At 40.1% G+C, this 21,646-nt stretch overlaps 1 protein-coding gene across 1 annotated transcript in view; it reads right to left on the bottom strand.

Annotated features, from left to right (window-relative positions):
- The window catches only part of si:dkey-215k6.1 (transmembrane protein 132C), a 215,121-nt gene that overhangs the window by 17,528 nt on the left and 175,947 nt on the right, over nt 1-21,646 (bottom strand). The window contains exon 6 of the mRNA XM_041042341.1: nt 17,944-18,087. Coding sequence (XP_040898275.1) covers nt 17,944-18,087 — 144 coding nt within the window. The remainder of the gene's footprint in view (nt 1-17,943; nt 18,088-21,646) is intronic.

A 21,646-nucleotide genomic window follows, 5' to 3' on the forward strand; every position in this document is an offset into this window, starting at 1 on the left:
CACACACACACGCACACAGAAACCATGCAAGAGAAAGCACAACTAGTATCAAACTGTTTAGTATTCTGTTAAGCAACATTGCACTACTGTTTTTGCACTGAAAATGTGATTGTTTTCAGATTTTTTTCCCCCCACAACTTTAGTAACACATCAAAATCTACAACCTTTTCTTTAAACACAAAAGATGAAAAAAGAAGATCAGAAGCCTTTATAAGCGTCCCAGTTTTTCAGCAGTCGACATTTTAATTCTCTGACATTGTATTTCACTACAGGTACTTACTTTGACTTATAATGATGTGCCTACATTTGAAATAGGACATTATGCATGCAGAAACCTCTGACCCACAGACCTCAGGGTTGTTTCAGAGAAAATGACACATTTTATTCGTGGCTTTTGTGTAGAGGTTAATTGATGGTCATGTCTCGATATGATGTACATGAACATGTAGCCTTGGAACAATCCCACTTCTTACTGTGTGCTTGTCAAACCACCTGCTGCTGTTTTGGCATCATCTCCCCAAGGAGCCATTGCTTGTTCTTTGAATGTCAGACCTTAAAAGCAATGGTCTTCTTTTTGAGAGGCACCTGAGGCTTGTGTTCCACTGGCTTTATTTCTTGAAGTAATGTTCATCAAATTGAGCTCCTTTTTTTTTTGAACCGTTAGGAACAATGTGTTGACTCCCTCTGGTGACTGGCCAGTGCTACCAGTGTATGCAAACTTCAGCTGTACAACAGATGCTTTCCTTATCCATTCTGTTCATCACCCACTTCACTGCTTCTATCACTGGCTCTCTGTGCTTGTGAGTGTTTCTTGTTTTCATATTTGCAGTTATCAATACACATGGGGAACTGTTCTAAAACTTGGGTATGCATTCCTATGGAAGCCCAGTGGGTGTGCCATTATAAATCTATTGGACTTTCTGACAGGTTCCACCAGTTTTATAATTAGCCACTAATTAGCCACCCCTGTGGTATCAGAAAGTTTTCTATGCATGCATCCTATGATCTGTCTCACCCGAGGAAAAAAAAAGAAAATGGTTTTGCTATGAAGTTGTTTGTGAGTGTTACAAGTGCAGGCAAGTCCACCATCAGGGGGCAACCCACAACACTAAGAAGGGTCAACAATGTGAATCCCAGTGTCCCAGAACTAACCCCATCTTTTCCTGCATTCATGCGCACTACATAACCCTCAGCTCAAGCTAGATATGCCTCCATCTATACAATCACCAGCTAACACCGACAACTAACATCATGCTAGCTAACAATAAACAGCTAACAACATGTATAGCTAACTGGTACATTGCAGTCACTGGCAGCCTAAACCACTGACTGAACCAAGAAATGCAACACACACTTCTGTCTCCAGTAGCAGCTAACAAACCTTTAAGCAAACAATTACTTTTATGCTGTTAATGTCTGCAGTGTTCAGGTTCGATGAACTTGTAAGAAACTGATATAGGCTGAGGTTTTACGGAGGCTAAGATAGCTGTGTTCTGCTCTTGGCAGATGTGTGAAATTTCACGCACATCTGTCAAGTCAGAGCTCAAACTGGTGCCTCAACAGACAGGACAATGAGACAGGAACTGGAGGGATGAGGTCTATATCACATGATTGCAGTTAGTTTTTAATACAGTAAGTTGCAGCATGGTGCACCTTTGCTGCATCTTACAACTTCCTACAGGTCGAATTTCTCCAGGTTGTGTTCAACTCTCTCACAATCTCCAAGTGTTTTTTCTCTGCATAAACTAATACTCAGACTACAGAATGAGCTTTTAGCTTATTACACCCCTTTTCGTTCCGTCCTCCACAACCTACTCAGGAGTCCCAAAACTGAACCACCCACTCACCCCCATTTACCGGTGATCTCCCCAGGCTGAGTCATTTATTTAAATCCATATTAAATTCATCTCCCTTCAAGCTAAGTGATCTGTCTGAATTTACAGTTACTTCTCCCTCTGTCTTCCGTCTATCTCTTACTGTCTCAGATTTTCTCTATTAGTCTCTCTCAGATGTATATTTTTTGTCAGTGCAAGACCATCCATCTATCTCTCTGACTCTCAGATTTCATCTTGAAATCTTTTTCTCTGTGTGTTTCACATTCTCCCTCCTTCCCTCTCTGCCCATTTCACTTGTTCTTTGCCTCAGGCGATCTAATCCATCTGACTTTAAGAATCATATCATCCAATCAGGGCCCACTCAGTAGACAGGGGCGGGCCCTGAGGGACAGTCTAACCAACTCTCTGATGGGATTAGACCTCCCACCTGTCCGTCAAGAAAACCCACACTAGGCCAGTTGCCTCTGCACATAGTTTCATATGGCCATCATTTAGGTATGGGGCTTTGTGACGAATGCACACACACACACACACACACGAGTGCACCCATTAGCAGCCTGTAGCCCCATATATTATTCATATTTGGCTCAGATAACAGACAGCTGATGGAGAGAGCGGTTGGTGCACACACACACACACACACACACACACACACACACACACACACACACACACACACACACACACACAGCACACACACACACACACACACACACACACACACACACACACACACACACACACACAAACACACACAAGTTAGCAGCATATCACTGGGCCTGTCATTTTGAATTTGGAAAAGGGGGAAGTAAAATGTTCTCTAATGGCCATTTGCACTCTGCTTTTCTTCACAATAAAAATGTCTAATCAAGAAAGAGAGAGAGAGGGACAGAGAAAGAAAGAGAGAGAGAGAGAGAGGGAGGGAGAGAGGGAGAGGGAGAAAGAGGGAGAGAGAGAGAGAGAGAGAGAGAGAGAGAGAGAGAGAGAGAGAGAGAACGAACAGAGAAATAAAGACAAAAATATACAGTAATGGAATGAAAAGAATGGGAAATGTTGTGAAAAGTTAAATGACGAAACAGCCAGAGGGTGACACAGCAAAAACAACATGCAAAGCATAAAAGATACAGGAAGAGAAATAAAGGGACATAAAAAAAAGAAAGGAGGAAGACCGAGAGAGATGAAAGAGGGAGTATGAAAGTGATAAGAGGTGATGTAAGATGAATGATGGCTTTCCATTTTATTGGGTGGGATTTTTATTTTTTGAATTAGAAAAGCTGGATGGAACTGGTAAAATTTGGAAATGTCTTAAAGATATACTCCTTTCAATTTAAAAATTTAAATTTAAAACTCTGGTGTTGGTTAATAAATTTAGCATGAAATAGAATTACAAATACATGTTAAATAATGAGCATGTATACATCCAGTATAGTGGGTTCAAATCTTGGTAAGTATGAGCGTAAATCCTCTGACATGAAGACTGAGCAGACATGTAAATCACTCTGAAAAAGTGTGTCAAGTAGCAAATGCTGCAAGTTATAAGACTCCAAATTAAATACAAAATATGCTGTTATCCATGTTTGTTTGAACGATGGAAAGAAACATTTTCTGATAAGCAGGAAGACATAATTTGAATTTGTCATGACAAATAAATCTGCTTTGCAACACTTGTGCTAAGATTTTGTTAGATTTAGGCAGGAAAAACAACTTTGTAAGGTTTGGGGAAAAGTCATCAGGGTTTGGGTTAAAATGTTTTTGGAAGATTAGGGCCTGGTTGTCGTCATGGCTCCAATTACGAACAGCTGGGTAAAGTTACTGAGTAATTGTGGTAATGCGTACAAGAAACCAGTGCCGACTGTTAGGAAATGGGAAAGAACAGCAGTCTCAAGGGTTCAAGTCCAATGGTTTGGTTGACCTGAAACACCCAAACTCCTCATTGCCAACTTTGTTGCTCTATAATAACATCACCTGACTTCCTCCTTTGTTCCTGTTATAACTCCTAAGGCCACTAGTGTTAAATCATTGTAGTAAAATAGAATATTACTCTAGTTTGTTTTTCTGGTTTTTAACCACCGATATAACAAATAGATTTACACTCTGTTGTTTATTCCTGCAGTTGGTTTTCATTACTACATCTGCTGGCATTTAGGGAATATGAATTCCATGTCCCTGTAACTGTATCTGCCAATCAATATCACCGTAGCACAACAGCAATCAGAAAAAAGTGGAGAAGTGGCAGTTTTGGTAAAACTGTTGGAATTGTCACATGATGCACTTTCACCCCCTCAGATCAAATGATCAACACAGGGTTTTCCCAGGTGCCTTGATTATTTATTTATTTTTTTATTTTTTTATTTTTTTGTGCAAGCCTGCTAACTCTCCTTCTTTCTATCCTCTCTCTCCACAAAGACAATGAAAAAGTAGTTTATAAAAATCTCTTTACTTCAAAGACTTTCTCTCTTTGACTCTTTGAGGTCTACAGGGCTTTAGGAAAAAGCAGGAGGGTTTTCTCAGTGTGGGTTTGTATTTGTATCTGTGTGTGTTGGAGGTAGTGTTTTCTTTTTTTCTAGAAAGTTCCCAGGCTCTATGTGAATTAGTATGCTTATTAGCATAGGGATATAAGTCAACACTGGCCCCAATATGTCTGTTTGTGTGGCCCTATTGTGGCCTAGGTGTGTGTATGTGTGTGAACGGGGTGCTTTCTTAAGTGTCTGTATTTGCACTTCTTGCACTTCATCTCTTTTTCTGTATGAAGAACTTATTCATGTGGTACAAAACAGGCCATTTTTCTTAAAAATATAGAATGGAATCTGAAATGTATGGTGGTGCAGTCTGGTGGCTCCTAAACACGATAACCAGTTAACATTTTGGCTGCGCTCAGAATAAAGCATGTAGCATCATACAAATGAGAACAGCTGCTCTTATTGTGTTTGAGCAGTGGAAAGGCTGGGATTGTGGAAAAGAGGCTGAAGGAACAGAGATAGGTCAGTTCACATGATGACAGCAGTTAACCTGAAACTTCAGTTGGCCACTAAGCTTCTATTTATAAAGCAAAAAAAGATAAAAGTTGTCTTGAATCACTTCACTATACATTTATGTAAGAATTATCTTTATGGCAGAAGATAATTCCTCTGCCAAAAATATACATTAGTTGCCAGTTGCTAGAAATGTAACCTGTGTGTGAGGCAGGACAGACTTAGTAGCTTGTTATTTGCTCTCACAGTCTGCTAATCATAATGGTGATTACATTCTTGTACTGTGCCCGTTTTTGCCCTTTCAATTTTACTCTACATGGTATGATAACATTTAGTGAGTGGGGCTTAAGTGGATGTAAACATCAGCGGTGTAATGCTGGATAGGCCAAATGCTCGACCCCTGTGAAAGTGGTTCAGCAGACTGGCCTTTCTAATGTTAATAGCCCTGCAGTTGAGGCCGACCGCTGGTGTTAACAAGAGAACAGTGCAGTGGGAAATGCAGCAATACTGCAGTTCATTTAGACAATCTCTCTCTCCTGCACTCCTTCTCTGTTTCTTTCCTCCTCTGTGTTTTTACTTTTCAACTTTTAAATAGGCTAAGTGTTAAAGGGGACGTGGTAAACATGACAAAGGAGGGCAGAGGAAGAAGTGGCTGGAGAGAAAGGCAATTTAAGAACTAGAAACAGCATCAAACTGTTGAGGCATCTGATCAGGATGCCTCCTGGACTGCCTCCTCCCTGTGGAGCTATTCTGGATACGTCCGACTGGGAGGAGACCCCTGGGCAGACCCAGAACACGCTGAAGAGATTATAAACCCCAACCAGCATGAGGCGGTCTCAGGATCCCCCAGGTGGAGCTGGAGGACATGGCTGAGGAAAAAGGACATCTCGGCTGATCTGCTTTTCCCGTAACCTCAAACTGAAATGGATAAGTGGCCTGAAATGTATCCATGGATGGATGTTTTACTGCACAGCGATGAGGAAGGAGCAAAATACGGCAAATTTTCTAGAATTTTTTATGTCTAAATTTAATATTTTATTGATGAAGAACCACAAATGCAGCATCTTGAAACAAATATCATATTTGTGTTTCATGATGTGTGGCCTCGTGTCCCATTTTATTATTCATGCATATAAACAATCTATCTTCTTCGCTCAGTGTCTCTTCCTTTTTCTAGTCACAGCTCTTTCCAAAAAAAAAAAAAACACATTATGTTCTGCTCTTTCACAGTTTTTCATCATCTCACGCCTTCCCTCTCACTCTCACCTGTCAGGTTTAGTTACACTTTTTACATCTCCTTTGTCACTTTATGTGTATGTGTGTGTGTGTAAATGCAGGTATGGGCACAAATGAATGTGATGACATGTAGGCCAGAGGGAGAGAGTAGCAGCTGTTTCACTAAGCTGTTGGGACAGAAGACTCTAAGAAGTACAAAGACATAAACACAACATACAAATGTGCACAGTGTACAAAATACTAGAGTACATTTTTAAAAGCTGACATTTAAACAGTGGGTAAATGAGACAACAGGACCTTTAGTAGTTACTGGGCAATAGGTTTCTAAATGGATTCCAAGTATATATTTTTTTTCTCTTCATATTTATTCACTTGGAAAATCTATCCACTGATGCTACAGGAAATGTGTCAGAAAGTGTCACTAGTGCTTCCCGTAGACGTTTCCAGCAGCATGGCTCTAAAAGCAACTAAACCCTGGAGCTTTTACCCGGTTTTACCTGAGTAGAAAAAAACAAAAAACAAAACAAAGTTTTAACATGACATACATGTAGAAATATGATACATGATGTCCAGTTTTTCAGACAGGCTTTGAATAAGGCATGATGTTCCACTGACTCTGCATTTCATAGTTTGTAAAGGGTCAGTTTAACTTCCTATGTGGTGAAATTCAGATTGCTAACAAGTAAAGGAGATCTGTTCTTTTTCTTTCCCAAAGCATTCACATAAAGCAGAGATGTGCAACTTGACCAGAGAGTGACAAGACCTGAAAGGCTTGATACACTCTAAGTGTCTTTGGGCACATTTTCATGTGCATTCTGTGGGTTCTGGCAGGGTTTGGGCAGGAAATATGAACTTTGAACAGTTGCCAGTTTCTCTGGCTGCAGAGTTACTGTTCTCTGAAAACTTGGCCACTTGGGGAAAATGTTGGTTATGCATTACATAAGTGTGGCACCAGATTTGATCAATTAAGCAACTGGTAAGAGAGGTTTAAAGTTTTTGCGTAGGTGTAGGTGACAGCTGGCTCACTAATGTTTGGTGAGAGCTTACATCTGGCTCACTTGTTACTTCATAATGATAGATAGGCAGGTAGCTTATGACAGCAGACTGCGCTGTGAACAGAGCACCAACTGCACGGCTACATGTATTAGAGTGTGTGATTCAATGGTAAAATATTGGCTTTGGGCTTTTGGCCTTTGGCCCAGGTCTGGGCTGAAAATTCTTTGGGGGATTTTGGTACAGGCCAGCTTGAATGACTTCAGCCAGGACAAGTGAAGTCAAAATTTCAGGTCCATGCAGAGCTTCCATTCAGAAATCTTACTCTTGTGTTCAGCTGCATGAACTTCCCTTTGAAGGTAAAGGAATTTTAAATTAAAACAGAATCTTTAAATGATTAATATCTGGCCACTTTTCCAAATATATTGCTTACAAACAACAGCTGCCAATATAATCCATAGTCTAAATGATACTGCTAGAGTCACCTGCATCTGCATGACTACTAGCAGCAGCCCTGTCTGTGGTGTCTGAACTGTACATGTGTGCCAGTGATGAGGCGCTAATGCATCGAACAACATGGCTCCCTGAGGGAACGCAAAATGGAGGCACGGCAACAGCTGCCAAAATGTCAGGCTGAGAGAGAGAAAGGGTGAGAGATGGAGGACGGTGAGGAGGGAGGATGACTGAGCGGGTGAGACAGAAGAGAGGAGAGGGATGGGGTTAAAGATTGGGGAATAGTTGTAGATCAATACAAAGTTTCAGTTGAATTTTTTTCTTAAGTGTTTCATGTTTTTTTTTTTTTTGTTTGTTTGTTTGTTTATTGGTAGTCAAACTGTCTTCTTGACCTTTTGACCTTCATCAAGTTGTAGCCCTGAATCATGGCCAGTATGCGTTTGAAGGTGTAACGCATGGCACCACCATACTTAAGTTATGAATATGTAGATGTTGTGTATTTATGTGATTGCTGCTGTGGATTTTAGCATGGTAATTAGAAGCTAATTAGTTATTGATTGAGGCCAGTATATTTTATGGAGGTGAGAGGACAAGTGTGACATGGACCACAGCCATAATTCACCCTCTGCTGCACACACACACACACACACACACACACACACACACACACACACACACACACACACACACACACACACACACACACACACACACACACACACTCGTATAAAGCATTTACACAGCTCCTTATTTCTCCCCCTCTCCTTTAGTATTTCACACTCTTATTCACCTTTACTCTCTTATCTTCTCTCTTTCATATCAGGTTCCTTACTTTTCCTGGATTTTTTTTTTTTTTTTGCATCTAAATTACTATATTGCACAACAGCATATTACTAATTGGATGATACCCTTTGTTTTGTTCATATAGGCATGGTGGAAATGAGTCTAGAATGAAAAACAAAAAACAGGCACAAGCACTGGCACATACGTAGTGGACTGTTCAAGGTTATAGAGTTGACAGCACAGACGATGTCAGGAATTTGTAACATCTGTGTAATGAAACGTTAAAACATTAACTCAAAAGCAGCCTGGCAGTTAGATCTACACTCGTTTTGGTGCAGGTAAACGTTATATGCAGACAAATTATCTAACCACTGAGCTCTAAATAATTTAATTTGGTCGAACTCTGATGTAAAATCAGCTCTGATGCAAGAGAAATGCATAAAGGTGGTTTTCTTCCCTTCTACTGTATTAACACTGAAGCATTTCACTTTTTACGAAGCCTCAAGTGAAGCAGTTTTTTAATTCCTGGAGGTTTTCATCACCAAGCAATCTGTTGAACATTTTATGGGGTGGTACTAGGGAACATTCGGGGCTTTGCTGATTTAACAACAAAATGTGCGCCCTAAGGACTGAATCACTGGAGGTCTAAAAAACAGTTTTAAACCCCCTCAAGGTCGCAGCTTCCATAGATATATGTCTTTGGGTGCAGCTAATGGTCTGGTCTGATGTTGTGCACTTCAAATCACTGGCTATTTCCTAAGCCTGTTACTGCTAAATGGAAAATGTGTGAGTTTGTGTGTGTGTGTGAGCATATGTGTGTGTGAGTTTGTGTGTGTGTGTGTGCGTGACCTCTGCCTTTAATCCACTTTACCCTTCATTTCCTTTCTGGGCTCTCAAATGACCCAGGGCACCTGGCACGTTCCTGTTAGCCTCCTTTACCCAGTCTTCTTTTTGTCACTTCTTTTTTCTTAATCACATATTCTTCATTTTCTCCTCATCATTATAATCATTAAAGTCACCCTCATCCTCACCCTCACTCTCAGCTCTATCTTTGTTTTGCATTATGTCACTTTTAACCCAAACTTTTTAAATTAATGGCATACTGTAGCCAATCTCATAGCCAACAAATTTTATTTTCTACTTTTCTGAGAAAATGGATGTGCAACACTCAGGAATGCAACTCTTCACGCAATAATTTGTTCTGACATCAATGTGAAAATGTAGTCATGCTTGTAAAGAAATTTTGTTATATGTTCTCCATCCAGCGGGAGAGACCAGATGAAGAGCAGCACCCAAAGCCCTGGTAGTGACACAGTGTCTTGATGTAGACCACTGTTGGAAAAATAGTGTGAAAAAATTTCAATTAATACAACTCTCATTTTGATATTTGTTATATTTTAAATTAGGTTGTTTAGATTCCACAATTATGTTTTAACTGTGTTGTGCAGTAATCAGTGGTTGTTTGGTGGAAACAAGCAGCTAAAAAGTTTTATAGGTTAATAGAGGCAAACTTGATTTACATGATTAGCTGATATGTAAAAAGCAATTAAATGCACCATTTAGTTGACGCATAACTCACAATGCTATGATTGCATTTTATTTGGCGACTCCAGAGCTGATGCTTTGCAGTGTTCACAGAATTACACAGGAACTACTGAGTTCCAACTTGAAAATTAAAAAGAAATAACCTCAGGTGACTGTAACTATTATTCATTCATATCCATACATAAGATTAAAAGATGGTATGGAGAATGCTCGCTTAATGGAGTGCGTACTTCAAATCAAAATGTACCTGGCAAGGAGCTTAAACATTCAAGATATGATTCATTTTTGAATTTGTTTTATCTGTTTTAATCAGTGGCCAGGCAGCAGCTCCAAACCTTTAATGCTGCGGTGAAGCACTAAGAGTCAATTTATTTGCCAAGAGCAATAAATGTATAGAAAATTGTCCTTGTGACTTTGACGCATGTACATACACTTCCACAGCATCCTACAGTGAAGTACAGAATGGGACCCAAAATAGATTGACTTCAGTGCAAGAGGACAGAACATTATATATATATCACCCAACATATATTATGCACTGTATATAATTTTATATCTCAATCAGGCACAAAAAGTCTGCAGCTATAGAGCGGACTTAAAAAATAATAGCAATGTCTTCAAAAAACAAGCAAAGATATAATTGCTCTGAGTAAAACTGGATAATTTTTGATTAGCTGCATTTAGCTCCTACAGCTTTAAATGGTTTCAAGGCTCATCTTATTGTTGTCATAGTGCGTCATAGTGCAAGCAACACTTGGCTGTAACAGGAAATGATCACTAAACAAATGACAGTAATGGCAGTATTGTTAAAGCTGGAGAGAGATGAGGGATTTGATGTCGCAAAAACCTGCTTTTCATTTTGTTTTTGGTTTTTTTTTTGTTCTCTAACTAAATTTGATATGGAACCTGTGCTGACTAAGACACTAATGATTACTCTGAATGCATATAGTTCAAAAAAGCATGCATAAGAGAAAGAAAAGGTGTCTTATCAGCAATGATGATAGCCTGATACGGTTTCTTAAGTGGTTTTCTTTTGCTGAACTCTACGTTTTATGCAGCATGTCATATTAAAGGAACATTAACTTGCTATCTCAGCTTGTACAAATCATTTTTCGTGCCTAGTGTGACTGCACAGTGTGACTGTGCTATCAGCTTTTTTTACTGTACACTCACAAATACACAAACACGCATTTTTATCACTTGTGAGGACATTGTACTGACTCACATTAATTCCTAGGAGGCTTACTCTAACCTTTCCCATAACTGTTAGATTACCTTGCCTTTACATAAGCATGATACTAATCTTAACCAAAAAGCTTTCCTCAGGTGTGGTAGAGAATAGTCAAGTGCGAAAAACTGTGAATGGAAATTAAAAGTTCCATTCATTTGCCCCACAGACTGTGTTTGGTGACTCACAGTTGGAGCATTTCTACAGCGTGTATGGATAAAGTACGACTCCCAGTGTGCATTTTGGTTAGAAATATTCAATCATAGAGCTTAAAATTCTGTTAGTGGAAGCTAAAGATCACACGGTCAAGAAAACTAATTTTACAACCAGCATCTTAAATTAATTAATCTTTGAGTTATTTGTCAAATTTAAATGAATTTGGTGACAAATTTTGTCCACAACTCCAATGACATTTTGAATTTACCACTGCCTCACTCCAACAGGACTTCTCAGAAACAAAGGTGAAATCTTTAAACCTGTTGCCCGTTACATAAACATAATAGGGCTGTGAAATATACAAAAGACTACCTCACTGAGGGAAAAAAAACTGAAATGAGAATTTAGAGGAGAAAAAATAGAATTCATTTGACAGTGAGTCTAGACTTTTGTGGGTTCAGTTTGCTTATTGCTGTTCTCAGACTTTTTCTGACTTTTTCTCAGTGCCACTAAATTTGTTGTTTTAGTCGATATGATTTTCACAATTTCATAATTGCTTTCTGTAAATCTTTACAGGCCAGCTTCTATCGTGAACATGTGCTGGATTTGTGCAAAGCTTTGCACCTACACAATGAGGGCAGAAGGTGGGGAGAACACACAATGTGTGCACAGACATGTCGCCATAGTGTAATAAATACAAGTACACACACAAATGAAAAGATTCATTCAAATGTTCAATCACAAACTCATTGATCATTTGACTGATTCAGCCATTCTGTCCCCTGATGGCTCTTCTCTCTCCCCTCACGTGTCTCCCTCTTTCATCTGCTCCACATCTCATGTTTTCCCCTCATTTTATATTCATGTGCAGTGATGGCATGTGGGCTCACCTACTTAAATTTGTTTCAAATTTCAAAAGTGATGTGCTTCACCACCTCCATCGACAAGAATAGCTTTATGACCTTCAGAAACCAGCATCCATTTGATTGATGCCTACATACCTCAAACTGTGATGAAGCACTTTCTTTAACCACAGTCCCACCTATGCAATGAAAATGCAAGACTTCATTCAGGTATAAACTTTAACCCAGTTCAAGCCACAAAATAAAAGTCACAATGCAGAAGAAGGAGTAGAGTTGCAGGTAAATGATCACAAATATGAGAACAGCAACAGTCAGTGTGTGTTCATCAGTTTTACACTGAAGCACTGAAGCGTCCCTAAGCCTGAGGACAACCTGCTAATTAAACTGTAATTTGATTTAAATAGGCGTGTTAAATGAAGACAGAGAATATAAATGTTAATGTGAAATGCCCACCACTTCTGTTTCAAATGTTACCTTTTTGAATTTCATATCAAAATGTCCTTCTATGTCCTGACAAACATATGTTGTGAGTGCAAACACATGGTGCCTTTCCAAGGACAGAGAAATGTGTGTGTGCGTGTGTACGTGTGGGTGAGCATACATGTGGGATCACGTAGGCGTGTGTCAAAATCTGCGACTGGTTCATTAAATGGCACACAGATCAATTCTTAATCTACTTTGTATCTGTGCTAACACATGCAGAAACACACACATCCTAAATCTCCCTCAAACATGCATTTGAATGCACACACACACAAACGCACACACCGTTCTCCATCACTTGCAAGCCTTTTTGTCTTCCTCTTTGTCAATTTCAATTACCGACGACATCACTGAAGGAATCTCCACATGAACCAATTACTGTTCAAACCTCCTGGGTGTGTCTGAGAGATGATCTTTGTATGTGTCTGTGTGTGAACATTGATGTGAAACAGGTATGATAGCATGTGTGTGTATGGAGGAGAAAGAGGACAACAGCATTCACTGTTTTGTATTACGTTATGGCATTGGCCATGTTGTGCGTTCAAGTATGTGTGAACTGATCATTCAATCGGTTCTGCCTCTTAGCTATGCCTGTAAAGCTTTCCATTCTCTCATGGCACAAATGCAGTTTACAGTGAAAACAGTGCCAATTCATCCATTCATATTTGTTTGAAAAAGTAATGGGTCCTTGATTTCAGGTATGACAAAAGCAGCCTTCAAATTCCAGCTGAAATGAAAAATATCCCTGGCAGGTTTGAATCACCTGTAGCTGACTAGCTAATTAAGTTAATGTTAGTTACACGAGTTGGTTGAAAACTTTGCCTCTGGCTGACTTGTCAATGTTTCCAGCTGGTTAGTTTTAAAAGAAGAATCTTGAAAAAAGCTTCTAAGCACTTCAGAGCTGACCCTGGCTTAGCTGACAGTCAGTTGTTTTTACTCAGGGATCTAAGTGTTAAGCCGGTGGGATATTGTCTTGTGACAAGTTTGTTTGCTTTCTTAAGTCATCAACAACCCTTGTCTCAAAATCTCTTTCCCTTTATGTCTTTCCTTTTTTCCCTCCTTTCTTTTTCCACCTTCCTTTAACTTTCCTTCCTCTCCTGTCCTCTACTTTGCTCATCTAAATTCTTATGTCCTTTCTCCTTCCCTTACATCCCAATTCTCTCATTTTATCTCCTCCCCTCTCCTCATTGATCCATCCGTCATCTTCTCCTCATCCCATCTTTCCAATCCTCTCACCTCCTTGCTTTGTCAGAGAAAGGCTTGCGTGAGGTCAGGATAATGGTACTAATTTGTGTGTATGCGTGTGCTTGTCCCCTCTCTGTCCCCTACTAGCTTTGACACCACTGACCTACACATACTGCTGTGTCAACAACAGCGGCACATACACACAATCACAAATGACAACATCTCAAGGGAACAGCATCTCAGGGGAACTTAACAAGATAGTTTACACTGACGGAGAATGAGAGAATGGGGAGGGAGAGCTGACGAAGAGGATAGAAGTTATTATCTGTGTAGTACATCACTGCTGCTTATGTTGTTGTCAAGGATAAATTGGGCTAAACTGAACAACAAGAATTGCATCAGTGAAATCTACAGCAGTACACTACAGTCAGTGACAGGTTCAACCAGTCATTTTCATCCATTAGCAGGGCAGGGAAAATCGCACTGCTATTCCCCCTGCAAACATTTATCCACCCTGAGTAATTAAGCAAAAGGTTGTTTAATGGAATGCAATGTGAAACCAAATGAGAACTCTAATCTTCTCTGTCCCACCCGTACAAGTCCTTCTCGGACAACTGCTTGTAACTTACAACAGCTGAAACTCAGAAGTTTGTCTTTCATTCTCACTAGTTTAAAAATGAAGGCAAAGTGGAGCAGTTGCTCGACAGACTTGCAGTAAAAAAGTGGAATGTGACAGTTGTGAAGGAAATTGCAGTCATTCTTTGATTCATTTGTTAATTTTCTCTGCTGGCTTTAAGTTTTCATTTTTTCAGGGGCCTGGAACCTATAAAGGAACTGTAAGAGCTACTACAGAGGTGAATATCTTATGAATTCTTGGTGTGGCAACACCCACGGTATTCAGTTGCTCTGTCGAGACATGACTTGAAAGACAAATGCACATTTCAGGGGCTGCACTGTTCAATGGCTGCAGTTCAAGACTGAGTAAATGCTTCATCATAAATGCTTCACAAGGATGTCTTATTTTTTTTTTTTTTTTACAGTTTTACCAAAAGTAACTGAGAAATACAGCCTTCATTTTCCTAAATTTAAAAACCCAAGTTGTGTGTCCTGTCCTCAGCTGCCAAAATGAGACTATCCTTCAAGAAGAACATCATCATCAGTCATTTCAGCAAGTGTCCCAAAATGACATGTCTGTGCTCAAGTGACAAAGCCCTCTAGTGACTGTAGTTAATTTAAAGGGAGCAAAGGAGGAAGTCAAGTGATGTTATTACAGAGCGACAAAGCCTGTTCAGGTAGGAGGCTGGGGTGGATGGTCAACCAGACATCTGACATGGGGGCTTGCTACGTCACAAAACAGATTTATTTTTTCAGCAGAGCTTTCAAATGACATCATCCTGCTGATAGCTGCATGAGGTCATAAAACGTGTCATACTAGCACGCTTAAACTTGTTTTTTTTAGTTGGAGGAAATGTTGTCTTTGTGTGAACTGTGTTTTGTATTTGAAATGTGTTTTTTAAAAAAAAAAAAATTTAACTTGATGTTATATTCTATTTTTGTATTTAGTGTGATGTGTGACATTAATAAAGCTGACTGATTGACTGAAACCAGACAGAAGCCTGCAGATAAGAACTCTGGATCAGAAAACATTTTTATGTCTTTAAAGAGAGCATGGACAATATTTTGCCCTTTAATATGGAGTACTAGTTGGTCTGGTTTGCCAGATTCACTGCGCATGAACAGTCTTACTCAGACTGTGGACCTGGACCGATGAAACAACCACTGCCATGATATAGTTACTTGAAGTGAGACGTTAACTCCACTTTTAGTCTTGAATATGTTTTTAATCATTTTGTGACACATTGTGTGACATTTTGACACGTTTTGTATGAAGCCTGTGAGGAAGTGCCGCCTTACAGCCACAGCTCAGGGCATGATAGTCCTCGTTGTGTGACTCTTAGGCTCTCTGGATTGTACTTTACAGCTGTCATAGTGACTCACTGACAGCTACAGCTACCTGGAGTTGTACCCCATGGGTGCCATTGTCAAACAGCTGTCTGTGAGCTATGTGTGTGTGTGCTCTCGCTTGTGTGTGTGTGTGTGTGTAAGGAAATGCGAGAGAGGGAATAAATGTCAGATCAGATGTCAAGAAACAGCAACAGTTTGCTAACACTCAATCATCACATACGAACTCTCTGTGCTACACAAACAAACACCATCAGCACAAAACGGGACTTGAGGTCGCTAAACAGCTTATCCATGTACTGTGGTGAGTTGAGAGTCGCCTCTGTGAGGTGTTACACCAAAGCCTGTCAGTAATAGCCTAGGCTATTACTAATGTATGATTCGTGCTTTAAGGTGATTCATCAGGAATTCACTCTACTAAAGACACCGGCATGCACGCCTTTCTTGTTATCACCATTGAAGCGTGGTGGTACAATTTCTTAATGATGATAAGAGAAGTTTGGTTTTGATACCCGTGTGGAGGTTTGATGTGGCCATTACCTGACTATTATACACAGATCAGCCACAACATTAAAACCTGTTACCTTCTCGCCTTTGTAAAACAAAAAATAGAATGGTTAACTAATGTATGAACCGTGGCACTCAGGAATACGGGGGTGTACTTATTCCACGCAAAGATTGGATTAGTAAAAGTCTTTCTCTCTCTCTATCAGCAACAAAGTGTACAAGTGTTATTACTGAAATAAACAGTCTCTCTCTCTCTGTCCTCGTCACTCTCGACCCCTTACCTACACCCTTTCATTCACTTTCCTTTCCTTTCCATACACACACACACACACAGCACACTAACATTACATCTATCTGAATTAGTTCCTTCCATTTTCACTGTGTTGTTATTGATCGTACTTAAACAGCACCACTCCTGTAGGCTTGTACCAGGAAATTGGCTTCATATTGAAACTGTCACAGCAAGGGTGCGTTTCATTTTAGGCCTTGAGGGCACAAGGAACAGAGCGCAAGAGGAATCAATCTTCAGTCCCTGGCATTGGCTTGTTTCTTTGAAGGTATTTTTCGAGGGTATTTCTGCTTTATTAATTAGAACAGTAGCTCTCTTGTTATTTTACATGGCAAAAACATTTAGCGCTTGAACCTGTCCTTCCACGAGGTTCAAGCCCAAGTGTCAGTGAACACCCTTCCTGCTTAAGAGTCCTTCAGAGAGACACTGGATCCCTGCCAGTTCCATGGCACTTGCTCTATCTGACCCTGACCTTCCTGTGGAGGGGTTTAAGTGAAAAGTAAGGAATGGTTACAATGATGAGACAAAGCAGAAGTGAGATACTGATGCCATACAAGAAAGCTTAGAAAACTGGGGTTCTGTGCACACAGCACCTTTAACCTTTAAAGATAATTATATCAATTTGTGACAAGGAAAAGTTTTACTTGTTTGAAGGATTTGAAATGATCTCAGTGAACTGTGTGTACCCAGCAGATAATGAAGTAACCAGCCGATCGATTGTGCATTGGCACAGTGTGACAACACATGTTCCTGAAATTGAGATGAGGCTTAGGTGGCTTCGTAGTTCACTTCTTCTAACGGCCACATCTGTTTTACTGTTTAGCCAGTAGTCTTTGGCATGGTGTTTAATTGAGTATACTTTACCAAAACACTGAAACAAATGTAACTAACCTCAAACAACAGAGATGATTACAGGTTGCCCTTTTATGGCCAAATTAGTGCGAAGTTCCCCACTTATCAGCAGGTCTGAATCATTTTCATGTCACATTCAGCAAAACAGAAAGTGAGATTAAAAAAAGCCTTCCCACTGTGATAAGTGTCTTATTATGCTCTGCTGCACAAAGTGAATTAGAGAACAACACAAATCCTCAGAGATTTTAAATTACAATGATGATTCAAGATAGATGTGTAAAATACCCCCAGTTTACCTCCTTATGCTATTGTGACTTCCTTCCTCTTCTGTAAATGTCATTGTATTTTTCAAGCTCTTGAGAAATGATTTCTTAATCCATATTTCACAGACCATGACTATTTTGTGAATCACCTAGGACCATTTTTGTTTTTACTTACCAGTTACCATTTTATTGTTTTCCCCCAAAATGCCCCTCCCAACAAAATAAATCACAAACAAACAAACACAAAATGTGAGTAAGATCATTTAGTTATATGTGTTGTAGTATGGTACATTTATTTATAATGTGTGTGTCTCTCTGTGTGTACTTTTAACACGCACCTTGACCACGTCCACGTTTGTTGAGCTGCAGGTGACTGAATCGTCCACCTCTCTCACCTGTCCGTCGGTTTCCACGGTAACAAGTTTGATGGGGACGGCGATGCGCCGACCTGTAAGAATGGCTGTGTTGACCACTTCTGTGTCCTAAAGAGAGAATCAAAAAGAAAAAAGGTTCTTAAAAAAACAAAAGAACACCCCTATTCATTTTTTAAAAAGTGGAAACAGCTGGTGGTGGCTTTATGAGGAAATAAAACAATAACAAAATATGATTCCTCATTCTAGTTCTACCATTTTCTCTCTTATCTACACATAATATTTGAGCCACAGAACACTTTTTGTTGTTTCTTTGGAGATGATGATGATGGAGATAAACATGACATTTAGCCCTTGTTCTGCTCTGTGAGCATTAGCATATCCCTACCCAAAGTGCATGAGAAGGAAGACCTGACTGCTGCTGGTGAAGGATGCAGAAGGAGAGACAAGAATAAACAAGTAACCGAGACCAGGGGTGAGATTTAAAGGGAGAGAGAGAGGAAAAAAGAGGTGATTATAAACCTCACGATTATTGTAATCAGCAAGATTACATTTGATTAGATCCTTCCAACAAAAATAGCACAAACAAACCAGCACACGCATACACACCTCAGAGTGCTGTGTGCCAGCGTCAATCTTGATTATTTGGCATTGAGTTTCCAAGGGGGCATTTATCACCGCCAATACACACACAAGCCTGATTACAGGGTATTTTGCTGGGCCCACTGTTTCTGGATTGGAAGTGTGTTTGTGTGCTTTTTGACTCTACAGTGGAATTCAGCTGAGTGTGCCAGCAGAGAAAATGCATAAGAAATATAAAATAAATGTACTGTACTGAGATGATAAGATGAGAGAAGATAAGATTAAACTTTATTGTTACAGCAGTTCAAAAATGGAAAAAAGTGATTGAGTGATAAATAAAAACTACTACTATATAGACCTAACACATATACAAATATGACCTGCATGGTACACAAATTGCTGTAAACTCGACAACTGCACACCAAGAAAAAATAGCATGGAGTCTTTTACAAAGTTGAAACATAAGATGAATATGATGATAAATAAATGACAAAATGATAAATGAATAAATAACTGCCTATATACTGATATATTGTGCTAAGTAGCTATTCTGAGTGGTGGGTGAACAACAGTGTTGCAGTATGCTACTGTTAAAAAGTCTAACTGCTGTCAGGTTGAAGGACCTGTGGTAGCTTCCCTTCCTTTACTGTGCGTGTAGCAGTTTGTTGCTGAAGGAGCTTTTCAGAGCCCCCACAGTCTCATGCAGGGGATGAGAGGTGTTGCTGAAGAGTGACGACAGCTTGGCTAACATCCTCGTCTCACCCACGTCCTCTATTGAATCTAGAGGACAGTCCAGGAAAGAGCTAGCCCTCTAAACCAGTTTATTGAGTCTTTTCCTGTCTCTCTCTGTGCTTTCAACTCCCCAGCAGACCAGCGTGTAAAAGATTGCTGATGCCACTACACTCTTAATATTCTTAACAATGTTCTGCACAATCCAAAGGACCCCAGGCTCTTCAGTATACAGACATAGCTTTGGCCGTTTTTCTACAGGACATCCGTTTTGTCCAAGAGGACCAGTTTATTGATGAGGTGAGCCCCCAGATATTCGTACACTCCCACCATCCCAATATCTAATCCCTGGATGTTCACGGGTATGATCTGGGGCATCGTTCTGTGGAAGTCTATCATCATCTCCTTTGTCTTGCTGGTCTTCACGTGAAGGCAACTGACTTCACACCATTAACAAAATCCTTCTGGCTGGGGGTTGTTTTTTCACCACAGACAGGAGGCGCATAAGGTTGTGATCTGAGACGCCAAGGGAGGGGCAGGTGAAAAGCTGTATGCATCCTTTGTGTTTGCATACAGTAGATGCTATGTTTTGCTGTCCCTGGTGTGGCATTTAACATACTGGGTGAAGGTAGGGAGGGTGGAAGACAGGGAAGCATGGTAAAAGTCTCCAATGAGGGATGAGGAGGATGGACTGGGGGTGTGAAGTATGCAGCTGTGACTCCACAGTGTGTATGATCTCACAGGCTGCAGCAGCATTGGCCAAGGGAGGGATACGCACTGTTATGACATCGGAGAACTCCCCGGGTAGGTACTTTAGGTATCTAGCAGCGTTGCTCTTGATGTGCCCAGGGTTGCACCATCTATAGTTCACAACCATCGCTATCACGTTCCCCTTAATAACTGACGGTAGGCATTATTTGTACCATTTTTCATCCCCTCTCCCTTCTCTTTATTTCCGTATGGATCTCCAGTCTCTCCATGGAGAGCATCCTTGTGTGGCACAGTGCTAACAGTTGTTCCTGGGTTTGCCTTTGGTTGAATAGAGTCTTGGTTGAATGGATTTCCCGATTCAGTTCTAAGTAGTCCAAAAATAAGCAAAAGGCAAACCGCTAATCTCACCAATTGCACATCCATAGTTGCACACGGACGAAGGAGATTAGTGTAGAAAAGAACACAAAAATACACTAAAAACACACAAAGGAGGCCAGAGCTGCAGTACCAGGCTACTGCTCATGCAGTGCTGGAAGTAGATTATATATAGCACACATATAGCACATATTTCACTGTGTGTGCCCAGACAATTTGCATTGAAATGGTTACAATCCAAAATGCTGTGTATCTTGGGTGTAAAAGAATGTGTGTTTATATCTGAGTTCTTGTACCTATAGTCTTTGTGAGGACCAATTTTTACATCTTCAGAATAAGGACATTTTTGGAAATGTTTGATGCAAAGGACTTCTTTAGTCCTCTTCTGTTTAAAGGGATCAGACTTCGTTTAAGGGTTAAGTTTAGAATACGGTTTAGGTTAGTCTTAAAAGAACAATTGGGTTTACGCATGTAGGATTAGGTTTGGGTATGTAGTAGTATTATGGTAGTATGAAAGGTAAATGTATTTGTTAAGAAGAAAAATAGTCTCTAAAACCACCATGGCCACAAATAGCAGGAATACACCTAACAAGATACAACCTCTGATGCAGGCACACTCAACACACACCCACAAGAGTTTAAGCGCATGTGACCGGTGACAAGTTGCCTAATGCCCTATCCTTCTCTGCCACACACAGCTAGGTGACCTTTACTTAATGAGATCTCTTCTTACTCTCTCTCAAACACACACACACACACAAGCGAGCATGCGCGCACACACACACTTTCTTAATCTGTAATTCTTGTAGTTTTCTCTCTCCTTCACAGATAGATATATAACATGACAGAAGACAGTTATGCAGGTTGAAGGTGAGAAACAGGTAAGGAGGAGGAGGAGGCGAAGTGGGGACAAACAGGATTAAAAGCATGGAAAAGATGAAAGAGGGAGTGAAGGAGAGGAAGATGAAGGGCACAAAGTAAGCAGACGTGCAGAGGAAAAAAATAACAAATTAACGAGAAGATTCTCCTTCCGCCTTGAGGGAAGGAGAGCAGATGGAGGGATAAAAAATCAAAGAGGAAAAAGATAAAGACGAGATGCATTTTTCTATGCGTTTGTGTCAGCATGTGCATATATGTTAAAATATAAGTGTGTGGATCTCAGGGCAGTAATCTCTTGAAAGCCATAGAAGTACTACAGATAACATCGTGTTTACATCTCTGCTATCTTCACCACAGGCAAAAAAAAAAAAAAAATCAAAACATGAAAACATCC

Source organism: Toxotes jaculatrix, chromosome 7 (genome assembly GCF_017976425.1).
Source record: "Toxotes jaculatrix isolate fToxJac2 chromosome 7, fToxJac2.pri, whole genome shotgun sequence".
Classification (NCBI taxonomy): Eukaryota; Metazoa; Chordata; class Actinopteri; family Toxotidae; genus Toxotes; species Toxotes jaculatrix.